This window comes from Salmo salar, chromosome 24 (assembly GCF_965601325.2).
Source record: "Salmo salar chromosome 24, fSalSal1, whole genome shotgun sequence".
Lineage (NCBI taxonomy): Eukaryota > Metazoa > Chordata > Actinopteri > Salmoniformes > Salmonidae > Salmo > Salmo salar.
Window position 1 is genome coordinate 49135071 of NC_138314.1, and position 14930 is coordinate 49150000.

Consider the following 14930-nt stretch of genomic DNA (forward strand, 5'->3'; position numbering starts at 1 on the left):
AGACTTTCAGCATGCTTAAAGGGAAGGATATTCAACAAGCACAACACTTACACAAATGACTGATGAATGGCCGAGATAAATTTATCATAAAAAAATTGTGGGAACTGTTTTGTTAGACTTCAGTGCGGCTTTTGACATTATCGATCATTGTCTGCTGCTGGAAAAACGTATGCGTTATGGCTTTACACCCCCTGCTATAATGACTTTACACCCCCTGCTATAATGGCTTTAAACCCCCTGCTATAATGGCTTTACACCCCCTGCTATAATGGCTTTAAACCCCCTGCTATATTGTGGATAAAGAGTTACCTGTCTAACAGAACACAGAGGGTGTTCTTTAATGGAAGCCTCTCCAACATAATCCAGGTAGAATCAGGAATTCCCCAGGGCTGCTATCTAGGCCCCTTGCTTTTTTCAATCTTTACCAATGACAAGCCACTGGCTTTGAGTATGACTCAACACTATACAAATTCACTACTACAGTGAGTGAAATCCCTGCAACACTTAACAAAGCGCTTCAGTTAGTTTCAGAATGGATGGCAAGGAATAAGTTAGTCCTAAATATATATATATAAAAATAAAAGCAAATATATTTGGGACAAATCATTCACTAAATCCTAAATCTCAACTAAATATTTGAGTAAATAATGTGGAAATTGAGCAAGTTGATGTGACTAAACTGCTTGGAGTAACCCTGGATTGTAAACTGTCCTGGTCAAAACATATTGATACAACAGTAGCTAAGATGGGGAGAAGTCTGTCCATAATAAAGCGCTGCTCTGCCTTCTTAACAACACTATCAACAAGGCAGGTCCTACAGGCCCTAGTTTCTACCTTCTTAACAACACTATCACCAAGGCAGGTCCTACAGGCCCTAGTTTCTACCTTCTTAACAGCACTATCAGCAAGGCAGGTCCTACAGGCCCTAGTTTCTACCTTCTTAACAACACTATCAACAAGGCAGGTCCTGCAGGCCCTAGTTTCTACCTTCTTAACAGCACTATCAGCAAGGCAGGTCCTACAGGCCCTAGTTTCTACCTTCTTAACAACACTATCAACAAGGCAGGTCCTGCAGGCCCTAGTTTCTACCTTCTTAACAGCACTATCAGCAAGGCAGGTCCTACAGGCCCTAGTTTCTACCTTCTTAACAACACTATCAACAAGGCAGGTCCTACAGGCCCTAGTTTCTACCTTCTTAACAACACTATCAGCAAGGCAGGTCCTACAGGCCCTAGTTTTGTCGCACCTGGACTACTGTTCAGTCGTGTGGTCAGGTGCCACAAAGAGGGACCTCGGGAAATTACAATTGTCTCAGAACAGGGCGGCACGGCTGGCCCTTCAATGTACACAGAGAGCTAACAATGATAATATGTATGTAAATCTCTCATGGATCAAAGTGGAAGAGAGATTGTCTCATCATTACTTGTTTTTGTAACCCATCCATACCCCACAAGACATGCCACCAGAGGTCTGTTTAAACTACTGGCACACAGCTCAGACACCCATCCATACCCCACAAGACATGCCACCAGAGGTCTGTTTAAACTACTGGCACACAGCTCAGACACCCATACATACCCCACAAGACATGCCACCAGAGGTCTGTTTAAACTACTGGCACACAGCTCAGACACCCATCCATACCCCACAAGACATGCCACCAGAGGTCTGTTTAAACTACTGGCACACAGCTCAGACACCCATACATACCCCACAAGACATGCAACCGGAGGTCTGTTTAAACTACTGGCACACAGCTCAGACACCCATACATACCCCACAAGACATGCCACCAGAGGTCTGTTTAAACTGACTGGCCCACAGCTCAGACACCCATACCCCACAAGACATGCCACCAGAGGTCTGTTTAAACTACTGGCACACAGCTCAGACACCCATCCATACCCCACAAGACATGCAACCGGAGGTCTGTTTAAACTACTGGCACACAGCTCAGACACCCATCCATACCCCACAAGACATGCAACCGGAGGTCTGTTTAAACTACTGGCACACAGCTCAGACACCCATACATACCCCACAAGACATGCCACCAGAGGTCTGTTTAAACTGACTGGCACACAGCTCAGACACCCATCCATACCCCACAAGACATGCCACCAGAGGTCTGTTTAAACTACTGGCACACAGCTCAGACACCCATCCATACCCCACAAGACATGCCACCAGAGGTCTCTTCACAGTCCCCAAGTCCAGAACAGACTATGGGAGGAGCACAGTACTACATAGAGCCATGACTACATGGAACTCTATTCCACATCAGGTAACTGATGCAAGAAGTAGAATGAGATTTAAACAACAGATTAAAAATACACCTTATGGAGCAGCAGGGACTGTGAAGAGACACACACAGGTAAACATTTACACCTGATAAAACAAGCACTCTACAAACACGTACACATGGATGCTGTATTGTAGATATGTGGTCTGAGGTAACACACTAAATGTATTGTAGATATGTGGCCTGAGGTAACACACTAAATGTATTGTAGTTATGAGGCCTGAGGTAAAACACTAAATGTATTGTAGATATGTGGCCTGAGGTAATACACTAAATGTATTGTAGATATGTGGCCTGAGGTAATACACTAAATGTATTGTAGTTATGAGGCCTGAGGTAAAACACTAAATGTATTGTAGTTATGTGGCCTGAGGTAACCCACTAAATGTATTGTAGATATGTGGCCTGAGGTAAAACACTAAATGTATTGTAGATATGTGGCCTGAGGTAACACACTAAATGTGTTGTAGTTATGAGGCCTGAGGTAACACACTAAATGTATTGTAGATATGAGGTAGTAGTGGTCTAAGGTAACACACTAAATGTATTGTAGTTATGTGGTAGTAGTGGTCTGAGGTAACACACTAAATGTATTGTAGTTATGTGGCCTGAGGTAACACACTAAATGTATTGTAGATATGAGGCCTGAGGTAACACACTAAATGTATTGTAGATATGTGGTAGTAGTGGTCTGAGGTAACACACTAAATGTATTGTGAAAAGTGTTATGAAATGTTATTGTCATGTAATATTTTAAATTGTATATAACTTCCCTAATGTTGCTGGACCCCAGGAAGAGTAGCTGCTGCATTGGCAGGAACTAATGGGGATCCATAATAAACCCCAGGAAGAGTAGCTGCTGCCTTGGCAGGAACTAATGGGGATCCATAATAAACCCCAGGAAGAGTAGCTGCTGCCTTGGCAGGAACTAATGGGGATCCATAATAAACCCCAGGAAGAGTAGCTGCTGCCTTGGCAGGAACTAATGGGGATCCATAATAAACCCCAGGAAGAGTAGCTGCTGCCTTGGCAGGAACTAATGGGGATCCATAATAAACCCCAGGAAGAGTAGCTGCTGCCTTGGCAGGAACTAATGGGGATCCATAATACACCTCAGGAAGAGTAGCTGCTGCCTTGGCAGGAACTAATGGGGATCCATAATAAACCCCAGGAAGAGTAGCTGCTGCCTTGGCAGGAACTAATGGGGATCCATAATAAACCCCAGGAAGAGTAGCTGCTGCCTTGGCAGGAACTAATGGGGATCCATAATAAACCCCAGGAAGAGTAGCTGCTGCCTTGGCAGGAACTAATGGGGATCCATAATAAACCCCAGGAAGAGTAGCTGCTGCCTTGGCAGGAACTAATGGGGATCCATAATAAACCCCAGGAAGAGTAGCTGCTGCCTTGGCAGGAACTAATGGGGATCCATAATAAACCCCAGGAAGAGTAGCTGCTGCCTTGGCAGGAACTAATGGGGATCCATAATACACCTCAGGAAGAGTAGCTGCTGCCTTGGCAGGAACTAATGGGGATCCATAATAAACCCCAGGAAGAGTAGCTGCTGCCTTGGCAGGAACTAATGGGGATCCATAATAAACCCCAGGAAGAGTAGCTGCTGCCTTGGCAGGAACTAATGGGGATCCATAATAAACCCCAGGAAGAGTAGCTGCTGCCTTGGCAGGAACTAATGGGGATCCATAATAAACCCCAGGAAGAGTAGCTGCTGCCAAGTTTAAAATATCCCCCAGGTCTAAATCAGAGCAGAAACCTTCTCCAACACATTCTAGAAGTTGGAGACTGTCTACCCATAATGGAAGCTGTAGACTGTCTACCCATTATGGAAGCTGTAGACTGTCCACCCATTATAGAAGTTGGAGACTGTCTACCCATAATGGAAGCTGTAGACTGTCTACCCATTATAGAAGCTGTAGACTGTCTACCCATTATGGAAGCTGTAGACTGTCTACCCATTATAGAAGCTGTAGACTGTCTACCCATTATGGAAGCTGTAGACTGTCGACCCATTATAGAAGCTGTAGACTGTCTACCCATTATAGAAGCTGTAGACTGTCTACCCATTATAGAAGCTGTAGACTGTCTACCCATTATAGAAGCTGTAGACTGTCTACCCATTATGGAAGTTGGAGACTGTCTACCCATTATAGAAGCTGTAGACTGTCTACCCATAATGGAAGCTGTAGACTGTCTACCCATTATAGAAGTAGACTGTCTACCCATTATGGAAGCTGTAGACTGTCTACCCATAATGGAAGCTGTAGACTGTCTACCCATTATAGAAGTAGACTAACTACCCATTATGGAAGCTGTAGACTGTCTACCCATTATAGAAGCTGTAGACTGTCTACCCATTATGGAAGCTGGAGACTGTCTACCCATAATGGAAGCTGTAGACTGTCTACCCATTATAGAAGTAGACTAACTACCCATTATGGAAGCTGTAGACTGTCCACCCATTATAGAAGTTGGAGACTGTCTACCCATTATAGAAGCTGTAGACTGTCTACCCATTATAGAAGCTGTAGACTGTCTACCCATTATAGAAGCTGTAGACTGTCTACCCATTATGGAAGTTGGAGACTGTCTACCCATTATAGAAGCTGTAGACTGTCTACCCATTATAGAAGCTGTAGACTGTCTACCCATAATGGAAGCTGTAGACTGTCTACCCATTATAGAAGTAGACTAACTACCCATTATGGAAGCTGTAGACTGTCTACCCATTATAGAAGCTGTAGACTGTCTACCCATTATGGAAGCTGTAGACTGTCTACCCATAATGGAAGCTGTAGACTGTCTACCCATTATAGAAGTAGACTAACTACCCATTATGGAAGCTGTAGACTGTCCACCCATTATAGAAGTTGGAGACTGTCTACCCATTATGGAAGCTGTAGACTGTCTACCCATTATGGAAGCTGTAGACTGTCTACCCATTATAGAAGCTGGAGACTGTCTACCCATTATGGAAGCTGTAGACTGTCTACCCATTATGGAAGCTGGAGACTGTCTACCCATTATAGAAGCTGGAGACTGTCTACCCATTATAGAAGCTGGAGACTGTCTACCCATTATAGAAGCTGTAGACTGTCTACCCATTATGGAAGGTCTTCTCTGACCTAAATTCACCTCTTCATTTGGTGACATCTAGTAGCAGCAGGTTGGAATTCTGGTCTGGTTTAAACTCAGCATCTTAAACGTCCCCAAAAGAAGAGGGAAACAGCTGTTTAGAATCAGGCATTTAATTCAGACTTTATTGTTACAATCATTACTATTACCGTGATCTGTTTGAGTGAGTTTCAACCAGCTGTTCTGTGGCTTTCAGTGAAACTAATCACATAAAAACCAGGGCGTATCCCAAATGTCACCCTATCGCCTACATAAGGCCCTAGGGGTCTCTGGACAAAAGTAGTGCACTATGTAGAGAATAGGGTGCCATTTGGGATGAAGCCATTCCAGGAGGATAGGAGGGATTGGGACTTGCTGGTTTGTCACTTCCCCTCCCCTCCCCTCCTCTCCCCTTCCCTCCCTCTCTCCTCCCCCCTCCTCCTCTCCCCCTCTCCCCTCCTCCCCTCCCTCTCCCCTCCTCTCCTCCCCTCCCCTCACCTCCCCTCCTCCCCACTCCCCTCGTCTCCCCTCCTCCCCTCCTCTCCCCTCCCTCTCCCCTCCTCTCCTCTCCCTCGTCTCCCCTCCTCCCCTCCTCTCCTCTCCTCTCCTCTCCTCTCCTCTCCTCTCATCTCCTCTCCTCCCCTCCCGTCCCTCCCCTCCCCTCCCCTCCCCTCCCCTCCCCTCCCCTCCCCTCCCCTCCAGGGAGTTTCATCACAGCATCCCACCACATGATAAAACAGAAGCCTGTAAAGCTAAACAGTTCTAAATGTGTCCTGGATATAGTCATTGAATTAGCGATTTGTAAATGACGAGAGGGCTTTGATGTAGCTAGTTAAACCAGTGGTCCGTCCCAAATGGTATCCTATTCAAAAGCACTATATATAGGGAATAGGGTGTTAGATCTGCCTGGCATCTGGGAGGGAAGGAAGGAAGGAGGAGCCCGTTTTCCCCCTTTGCTTCCTTTCTTTTTGTGGAGACGGGGCTCGGCAGCATTCTTCACATCTACTACTGCAGCCTGAGGGTTTACAGCAGCCCACGTCCCCCGTCCCATGTCCCCCGTCCCACGTCCCCCGTCCCCCGTCCCACGTCCCCCGTCCCCCGTCCCACGTCCCCTGTCCCCCGTCCCCCGTCCCCCGTCCCACGTCCCCCGTCCCATGTCCCCCGTCCCCCGCCCCCCGTCCCACGTCCCCCGTCCCCCGTCCCACGTCCCCCGTCCCATGTCCCCCGTCCCACGTCCCACGTCCCCCCGTCCCACGTCCCCCGTCCCACGTCCCCCGTCCCACGTCCCCCTGTCCCCCGTCCCCCGTCCCCCGTCCCACGTCCCCCGTCCCACGTCCCCCGTCCCCCGTCCCCCGTCTCCACGTCCCCCGTCCCCCGTCCCCCGTCCCACGTCCCCCGTCCCCCGTCTCTCAGAGCTCTTACGTCTTTCTCATTTGTTTAGACAAACAGCTATACATGTAGAGAGCAGGGTGAAACTAAAGTAGAGTGGAGTAGACCCCAGGCCTCATGTCCTATTACAGCAGGTTCCTGGTTCCCGCTCCAAGGCTGAGTCCCAAATGGCATCCTATTCTCTATATACTGTAGTGTACTACTGTTGATCAGAGCCCCTATGTAGTGTACTACTGTTGATCAGAGCCCTATGTAGTGTACTACTGTTGATCAGAGCCCTATGTAGTGTACTACTGTTGACCAGAGCCCTATGTAGTGTACTACTGTTGATCAGAGCCCTATGTAGTGTACTACTGTTGACCAGAGCCCTATGTAGTGTACTACTGTTGATCAGAGCCCTATGTAGTGTACTACTGTTGATCAGAGCCCTATGTAGTGTACTACTGTTGATCAGAGCCCCTATGTAGTGTACTACTGTTGATCAGAGCCCTATGTAGTGTACTACTGTTGATCAGAGCCCTATGTAGTGTACTACTGTTGATCAGAGCCCCTATGTAGTGTACTACTGTTGACCAGAGCCCTATGTAGTGTACTACTGTTGATCAGAGCCCTATGTAGTGTACTACTGTTGATCAGAGCCCTATGTAGTGTACTACTGTTGATCAGAGCCCTATGTAGTGTACTATATAGAGAATTGGGTTCCATTTGCGGCGCAAACTTAAAACAATCTGGGACTGCCTTTACTATGGGGGGAATATACATTTACATTTACATTTTAGTCATTTTAGCAGACGCTCTTATCCAGAGCGACTTACAGTAGTGAATACATTACATTTCATGCATTTTTTTTCTTCTTCTTCCCCGTAAACAATGAAAGCCCCATTAAGAGAGGACAGTGGGGCTTGAACACACTGACTGCAACAACCTAGCAGAGTTAATATAACTCTGAACTGCATCCCAACATCATAACACGAAGCCACTAGGTCCACCTGCATCTGAACAAGGAGGATAGGATTTTCAATTAGTATTTGGCAGCATTGCCTATAAATTGTTTAACTTGGGTCTAACGTTTCGGTAGCCTTCCACAAGCTTCCCGCAATAAGTTGGGTGGATTTTGGCCCATTTCTCCTGACAGAGCTGGTGTAACTGAGTCAGGTTTGTAGGCCTCCTTGCTCGCACACGCTTTTTCAGTTCTGCCCACAAATTTTCTATATGATTGAGGTCAGGGCTTTGTGATGGCCACTCCAATACCTTGACTTTGTTGTCCTTAAGCCATTTTGCCTCAGTTTTGGAAGTATGCTTGGGGTCATTGTCCATTTGGAAGACCCATTTGCGACCAAGCTTTAACTTCCTGACTGATGTCTTGAGATGTTGCTTCAATATATTTCCGCCTTCCACTTTCCTCTTCCATGTTTGAGGTAATATTGTAGTTTTGGTTACAGGGAAGACATCCTCCTGCCTCATGTGGTACCCTTCCTGCAGGCTCATCCTGACATGACCCTCCAGCATGACAATACCACCAGCCATACAGCTCGTTCTGTGCATGAATTCAGGCAAGATAGGAATGTCAGTGTTCTGCCATGGCCAGCGAAGAGCCCGGATCTCAATCCCATTGAGCATGTTTGGGACCTGCTGGATCGGAGGGTGAGGGCTAGGGCCATTCCCCCCAGAAATGTCCGGGAACTTGCAGGTGTCTTGGTGGAAGAGTGGGGTAACATCTCACAGCAAGAACTGGCAAATCTGGTGCAGTCCATGAGGAGGAGATGCACTGCGGTACTTAATGCAGCTGGTGGCCACCAGATACTGACTGTTACTTTTGATTTTGACCCCCCCTTTGTTCAGGGACACATTATTCCATTTCTGTTAGTCACATGTCTGTGGAACTTGTTCAATTTATGTCTCAGTTGTTGAATCTTGTTGTGTTCATAGAAATATTTACACACGTTAAGTTTGCTGAAAATAAACGCAGTTGACAGTGAGAGAACGTTTCTTGTTTTTGCTGAGTTTATTATCTCCAATGTATCGTCCATGTAAAAAAAAAAAAACCTGTCTGAATCGAATGATTAATGTCCAACAATACCTTTTTTAATTCTATGCGCTGTACATTTTGCTAGAATTTATGCATCACAACACTGAAGTGTAAGGGGGCCTCCAATTGTTTAAATGGACTGGATGTTTATATTTATCACTTGGATCCTGTTTCAGTAATAATGAAATCAGAGCTTCTTGCTGAGAGTCTGATAATCTACCGTTTATATAGGAGTGGTTAAAACATGTAAATAACCACAGAACCAATGACTACAACCACAAACCTCCACTGGTGTGCCATCCAGCCGTGGAGTTTTCCCAGACTGCAAGGTTTTAATAGCATCAGGAAGTTCCTCCTCTGTAATTTCGTCTTCACATTAATCTTTCTGTACGGCTGTTAATTTGACATTATTATTAATAGAAAAAAGAAAAAAAAATCCATACAATTATCTTCGGTTAGAGGAGATGGAGAATGAAACGAAAACAGATGCTGAAAGTATTTTACTTCCTCTTTCTAAATATAATTTGGTGAATCATGGACGACTCCATTATTTGTAACAAGTTTCAGTAAATTAGTTTTGATAGCATTTCTATGTTGAAGATTAAAAAAATTATTTGGTGCATTTTTTCCCCCAATATTACATCCGGTTTTCTTTATTTTTTTTATAATATATAACACTGGAACTTTGTTGAATAAGTTCCTCCATTTCTTTTTGTTTTTCCTCTAACTTATTCTGAAACCGTTTAAAAAATATATATATATATATTGATGAACTAGCTGTAACTTGGGATAGACTTGATCCAAGATAAGACTCTTATCAGCTGTAAATAAATGACCATAAGGTCTGATGGTGTGTTCTTTTGTTGTTTGGGTTTTCCATGGGACTTCACATTCAGTGTGTAGCACTGAAGGATAGTTAGACTGCACTGTCATCAGCCCTCAGTCCCCACACCCAGGTGGAGAGGCTTATAGCAAGAGACAGGAGAAAAAGCACCTCATTGATGGGTGTGGGGCGGGGGGGGGGGGGACAACCTTTATTACATCAAATTAGAGGCTTCCAGTGAGTTCCAGTAAGGGGTTTAATAGCAGTGTGAGGTGAGGTGGTAGCAGGGAGGAGACAGTGGACTGGCTAGGTGGTAATAGCAGTGTGAGGTGATTGGCTAGGTGGTAATAGCAGTGTGAGGTGATTGGCTAGGTGGTAATAGCAGTGTGAGGTGATTGGCTAGGTGGTAATAGCAGTGTGAGGTGATTGGCTAGGTGGTAATAGCAGTGTGAGGTGATTGGCTAGGTGGTAATAGCAGTGTGAGGTGATTGGCTAGGTGGTAATAGCAGTGTGAGGTGATTGGCTAGGTGGTAATAGCAGTGTGAGGTGAGGTGGTAGCAGGGAGGAGACAGTGAGAGGTGATTGGCTAGGTCCTCCTGGCGATGTGGTGGGAGAAGACAGTGAGAGGTGATTGGCTAGGTCCTCCTGGTGATGTGGTCATAGATGACGACCTGGCTGTAGAGTTCAGACTGGAGGGGCGTCCTGGAGGAGTTGTCTCCAGGTGTGGCCTACAGAGGAAACAAACACCAGGTGAATCCTACAGACGGCAGGGTTAGAGGAGAAACACTGTTGGGATATTCAATCAACTAAATTAACTCAGCGTAATTGTTTTAGAATGTAAAACACTGTTGGGAAATATCCGCAAATTCTTTGAACTAACATCTTTTGTTTATTACCTAGATAATTAGATTATTCAATTAACTAAATTAACTCAGCGTAATTGTTTTAGAATGTAAAAAGCCAGAAACACCCTGTATCCTAGTTAGAGGATGTTATGTGACATGTCTACTATAGTATTCAGAACATCCCGCTTTTTAAAGACTTGGGAGTTTCTGGGCCTGGCTGAAAATACATCCTAGTGTGACTGGGGTCCCTCCACCCAGATTACATAAGGCGGTGTGAGCATGGGAGCAGCTGGGGCCCCTCCACCCAGATTACATAAGGCGGTGTGAGCATGGGAACAGCTGGGGCCCCTCCACCCAGATTACATAAGGCGGTGTGAGCATGGGAACAGCTGGGGCCCCTCCACCCAGATTACATAAGGCGGTGTGAGCATGGGAGCAGCTGGGGCCCCTCCACCCAGATTACATAAGGCGGTGTGAGCATGGGAGCAGCTCACTCTGTCAGCAGGTTTCAGTGGGAGTGGACACTCAGCCCAGCCACCCATTACTACCACTACACTTTTACCTTAAATGACACTTACGTTAGTGTCTTAATCAGTAGCACAGCATTCTGGTGGCCCGAGTTCAAAGGAACAAATAAGGACAAATACAAATGGCTGCATCATACACATCTCCTGAGAGGTGTTAAGGCAAAAAAAGATCATATGATTTGCATGTATGACATTTTTACGTATGAAATTAAACATATATAATTTTTCCTATTACATCATCTGGACTGTTCTCAGCAATTTTACAGGTTGGTGCACAAAAATGGTTAAATGAAGAGGGATAAAGACTTTTTAAAGCACACATCAAAAACATTGAGAGAAAACAAGTTTCATGTCAACAAAATGACTCCAAAACTTCAGTAAAATGCCAAAAGCCAAAGCGTGTTGTCTTGAGCCGACACAATGGTCATGGTATGACAAAGAGAGAACCACAAACAACCCAGAAAACCCAAATTGGTTCTCTGAAAGTGTCACGCCCTGATCTGTTTCACCTGTTCCTTGTGATTGTCTCCACCCCCTTCAGGTGTCACTTATTTTCCCCAGTGTATGTATCCCTGTGTTTCCTGTCTCTCTGTAACAGTGTATTTATCCCTGTGTTTCCTGTCTCTCTACCCCAGTGTATTTATCCCTGTGTTTCCTGTCATCCTGTACCAGTGTATTTATCCCTGTGTTTCCTGTCTCTCTGCCCCAGTGTATTTATCCCTGTGTTTCCTGTCATCCTGTACCAGTGTATTTATCCCTGTGTTTCCTGTCTCTCTGCCCCAGTGTATTTATCCCTGTGTTTCCTGTCTCTCTGCCCCAGTGTATTTATCCCTGTGTTTCCTGTCTCTCTGCCCCAGTGTATTTATCCCTGTGTTTCCTGTCTCTCTGCCCCAGTGTATTTATCCCTGTGTTTCCTGTCTCTCTGCCCCAGTGTATTTATCCCTGTGTTTCCTGTCTCTCTGCCCCAGTGTATTTATCCCTGTGTTTCCTGTCTCTCTGTGCGAGTGTATTTATCCCTGTGTTTCCTGTCTCTCTGCCCCAGTGGATGTATCCCTGTGTTTCCTGTCTCTCTGCCCCAGTGGATGTATCCCTGTGTTTCCTGTCTCTCTGCCCCAGTGTATTTATCCCTGTGTTTCCTGTCTCTCTGCCCCAGTGTATTTATCCCTGTGTTTCCTGTCTCTTTGTACCAGTGTATTTATCCCTGTGTTTCCTGTCTCTCTGCCCCAGTGTATTTATCCCTGTGTTTCCTGTCTCTCTGCCCCAGTGTATTTATCCCTGTGTTTCCTGTCTCTCTGCCCCAGTGTATTTAACCCTGTGTTTCCTGTCTCTCTGCCCCAGTGTATTTATCCCTGTGTTTCCTGTCTCTCTGCCCCAGTGTATTTAACCCTGTGTTTCCTGTCTCTCTGTGCCAGTTCGTCTTGTATGTTTAGTCAAGTCAACCAGCGTGTTCTTCCCGTACTCCTTTTTGCTATTCTCCTTTTTCTAGTCCTCTCGGTTTTGACCCTTGCCTGTTTCTGGACTCTGTACCCGCCTGCCTGACCATTCTGCCTGCCTGTCCACGACCTTTTTGCCTGTCCACGACCATTCTCTTGCCTACCCCTTTGGATTATTAAACATTGTAAGACTCCAACCATCTGCCTCCTGTGTCTGTATCTGGGGCTCGCCTTGTGTCATGATAGAAAGTTCCCAGAACATTCGTTAGGTCGCGGCAAATGTTCTCATAACATAAAAACTGTCCAGTCGTGATGATGATTATGGAATGTTTGCATAAAACATTCGCCTCATGTTACAAGAACGTTCCCAGAACACATTTAATAAAACATTTTTTTTAAATGTTCCCAGAACTTTTCATTAGGTTGTGGCAACAGTTTAGTGGGAACATTGTGGGAACATCACAAAAGATACGTCCCCAAAACACAAAAACTGTCCAGTTGTGTGGATGATTCTACAAGGTTTCTTTTAGGGTGCAAAAAAAACATTCACCTGATGTTACAAAAACATTTCCAGAACACATTTTGTCTGTTCTTTAAATGTTCCCAGAATGCTTATTTAAGCAACATCGTGGAGAAATGACAAAATATATGTTCCCAAAACAATACAACTGTCCAGTTGTGCTGAAATTCAGATAATGTTTGTATCAGGGTGGACAAAACATTTCTTTGATGTTGCAAGAATGTTGACAGAACAGCCTATCTAAGTTCTGGGGATGTATTCCAATCTGCTTTAAGGAGCTACAAATGAGCATGCTGAGAATGTTGTGATAATATTAGGTTAAACTTATATATATGTATATATATATAACATTTTCTAAGTGTTTTTTAAATGTTCTGAGGACCTCCAAGACAAAGTCAGAAGTATACTGTATGAACATTAATGGGATAGTATGTTTAACCCAAACTGGTTTTCTAGAACATTAACTCTATGAACGTCACAACAACTGACTATTTTGGAAGTTGTGGAACGTTCTGCAACACTGTTAGGAATGTTCTGTGCAAACCTTCATGAATATCCCACAAATATTCTTACAACATCCTAGATAACTCGTATAACTTAATCAAATGCTCTGGGAACCTTTAAAGAATTTAGACCAGGTGTTTTGTCAACTTTTTTATAACGTTAAGGGAATGTCCTGTGCAACCTAACTTAAATGTATGATTGTCCCACACTGTTCCCCACAACCTAATTACATGTTCTGGGAACATTTAAAGAACTTAGATAGGCTGTTCTGTCAACATTCTTGCAAAATCAAAGAAATGTTTTGTCCACCCTGATACAAACATTATCAATATCAGAAAAACTGGACAGTTTGTGTTTTGGGAATATATCTCCAGTCATTTCTTCACAATGTTCCCACAACATGAAAAAAACTTTTCAGAACTTTTAAAGATCGTAAAACATTTGTTCTGGGAATGTTTTTGTAACATCAGGTGAATGTTTTTTTTGCACCCTAAAAGAAACCTTGTAGAATCATCCACACAACTGGACAGTTTTTGTTTTTTGGGAACATATCTTTTCCCCAACAATGTTCCCAGCAGACTGTTCCCACAACCTAATGAAACGTTCTGGGGACCTTTAAAGAACAGACTAAACGTGTTCTGGGAACCTTTAAAGAACATACAACATGTGTTCTGGGAACCTTTAAAGAACATACAACATGTGTTCTGGGAACCTTTAAAGAACAGACTAAACGTGTTCTGGGAACCTTTAAAGAACATACAACATGTGTTCTGGGAACCTTTAAAGAACATACAACATGTGTTCTGGGAACCTTTAAAGAACAGACTAAATGTGTTCTGGGAATCTTTAAAGAACATACAACATGTGTTCTGGGAACCTTTAAAGAACAGACTAAATGTGTTCTGGGAACCTTTAAAGAACAGAAAACGTGTTCTGGGAACCTTTAAAGAACATACAACATGTGTTCTGGGAACCTTTAACCTGTTGGGGCTAGGGGGCAGTATTGACACGGCTGGATAAAAAACATACCCGATTTAATCTGGTTACCACTCCTACCCAGTAACTAGAATATGCATATACTTATTACATATGGATAGAAAACACCCTAAAGTTTCTAAAACTGTTTGAATGGTGTCTGTGAGTATAACAGAACTCAAATGGCAGGTCAAAACCTGAGAGATTCCTTTACAGGAAGTGGCCTGTCTGACCATTTCTTGAACTTCTTTTCCATCTCTATCTTTTACTAAGGATCTCTGCTCTAACGTGACACTTCCCACGTCGTCCATAGGCGCTCAGAGCCCGGGAAAAAACAGAATGTCGTCATTCCAGCCCCAGGCTGAAACACATTATCGCCTTTCTCAAGTGGCCGATCAAGGGACTCTGGGCTTATGCGCGTGACCCGACCGCCCCCGCCTTTGTGATTTTTTCCTCT

The 14930-nt window shown here is 44.5% G+C and overlaps 1 protein-coding gene across 1 annotated transcript in view; it reads right to left on the bottom strand.

The window, feature by feature from the left end:
* Positions 1 to 8799: 8799 nt before the first annotated feature.
* Positions 8800 to 14930, bottom strand: part of cfap299 (cilia and flagella associated protein 299) — a 259519-nt gene continuing 253388 nt past the window's right edge. Inside the window, exon 6 of the mRNA XM_045706947.2 lies at positions 8800 to 10397. Coding sequence (XP_045562903.1) covers positions 10305 to 10397 — 93 coding nt within the window. The 3' untranslated portion in view covers positions 8800 to 10304. The remainder of the gene's footprint in view (positions 10398 to 14930) is intronic.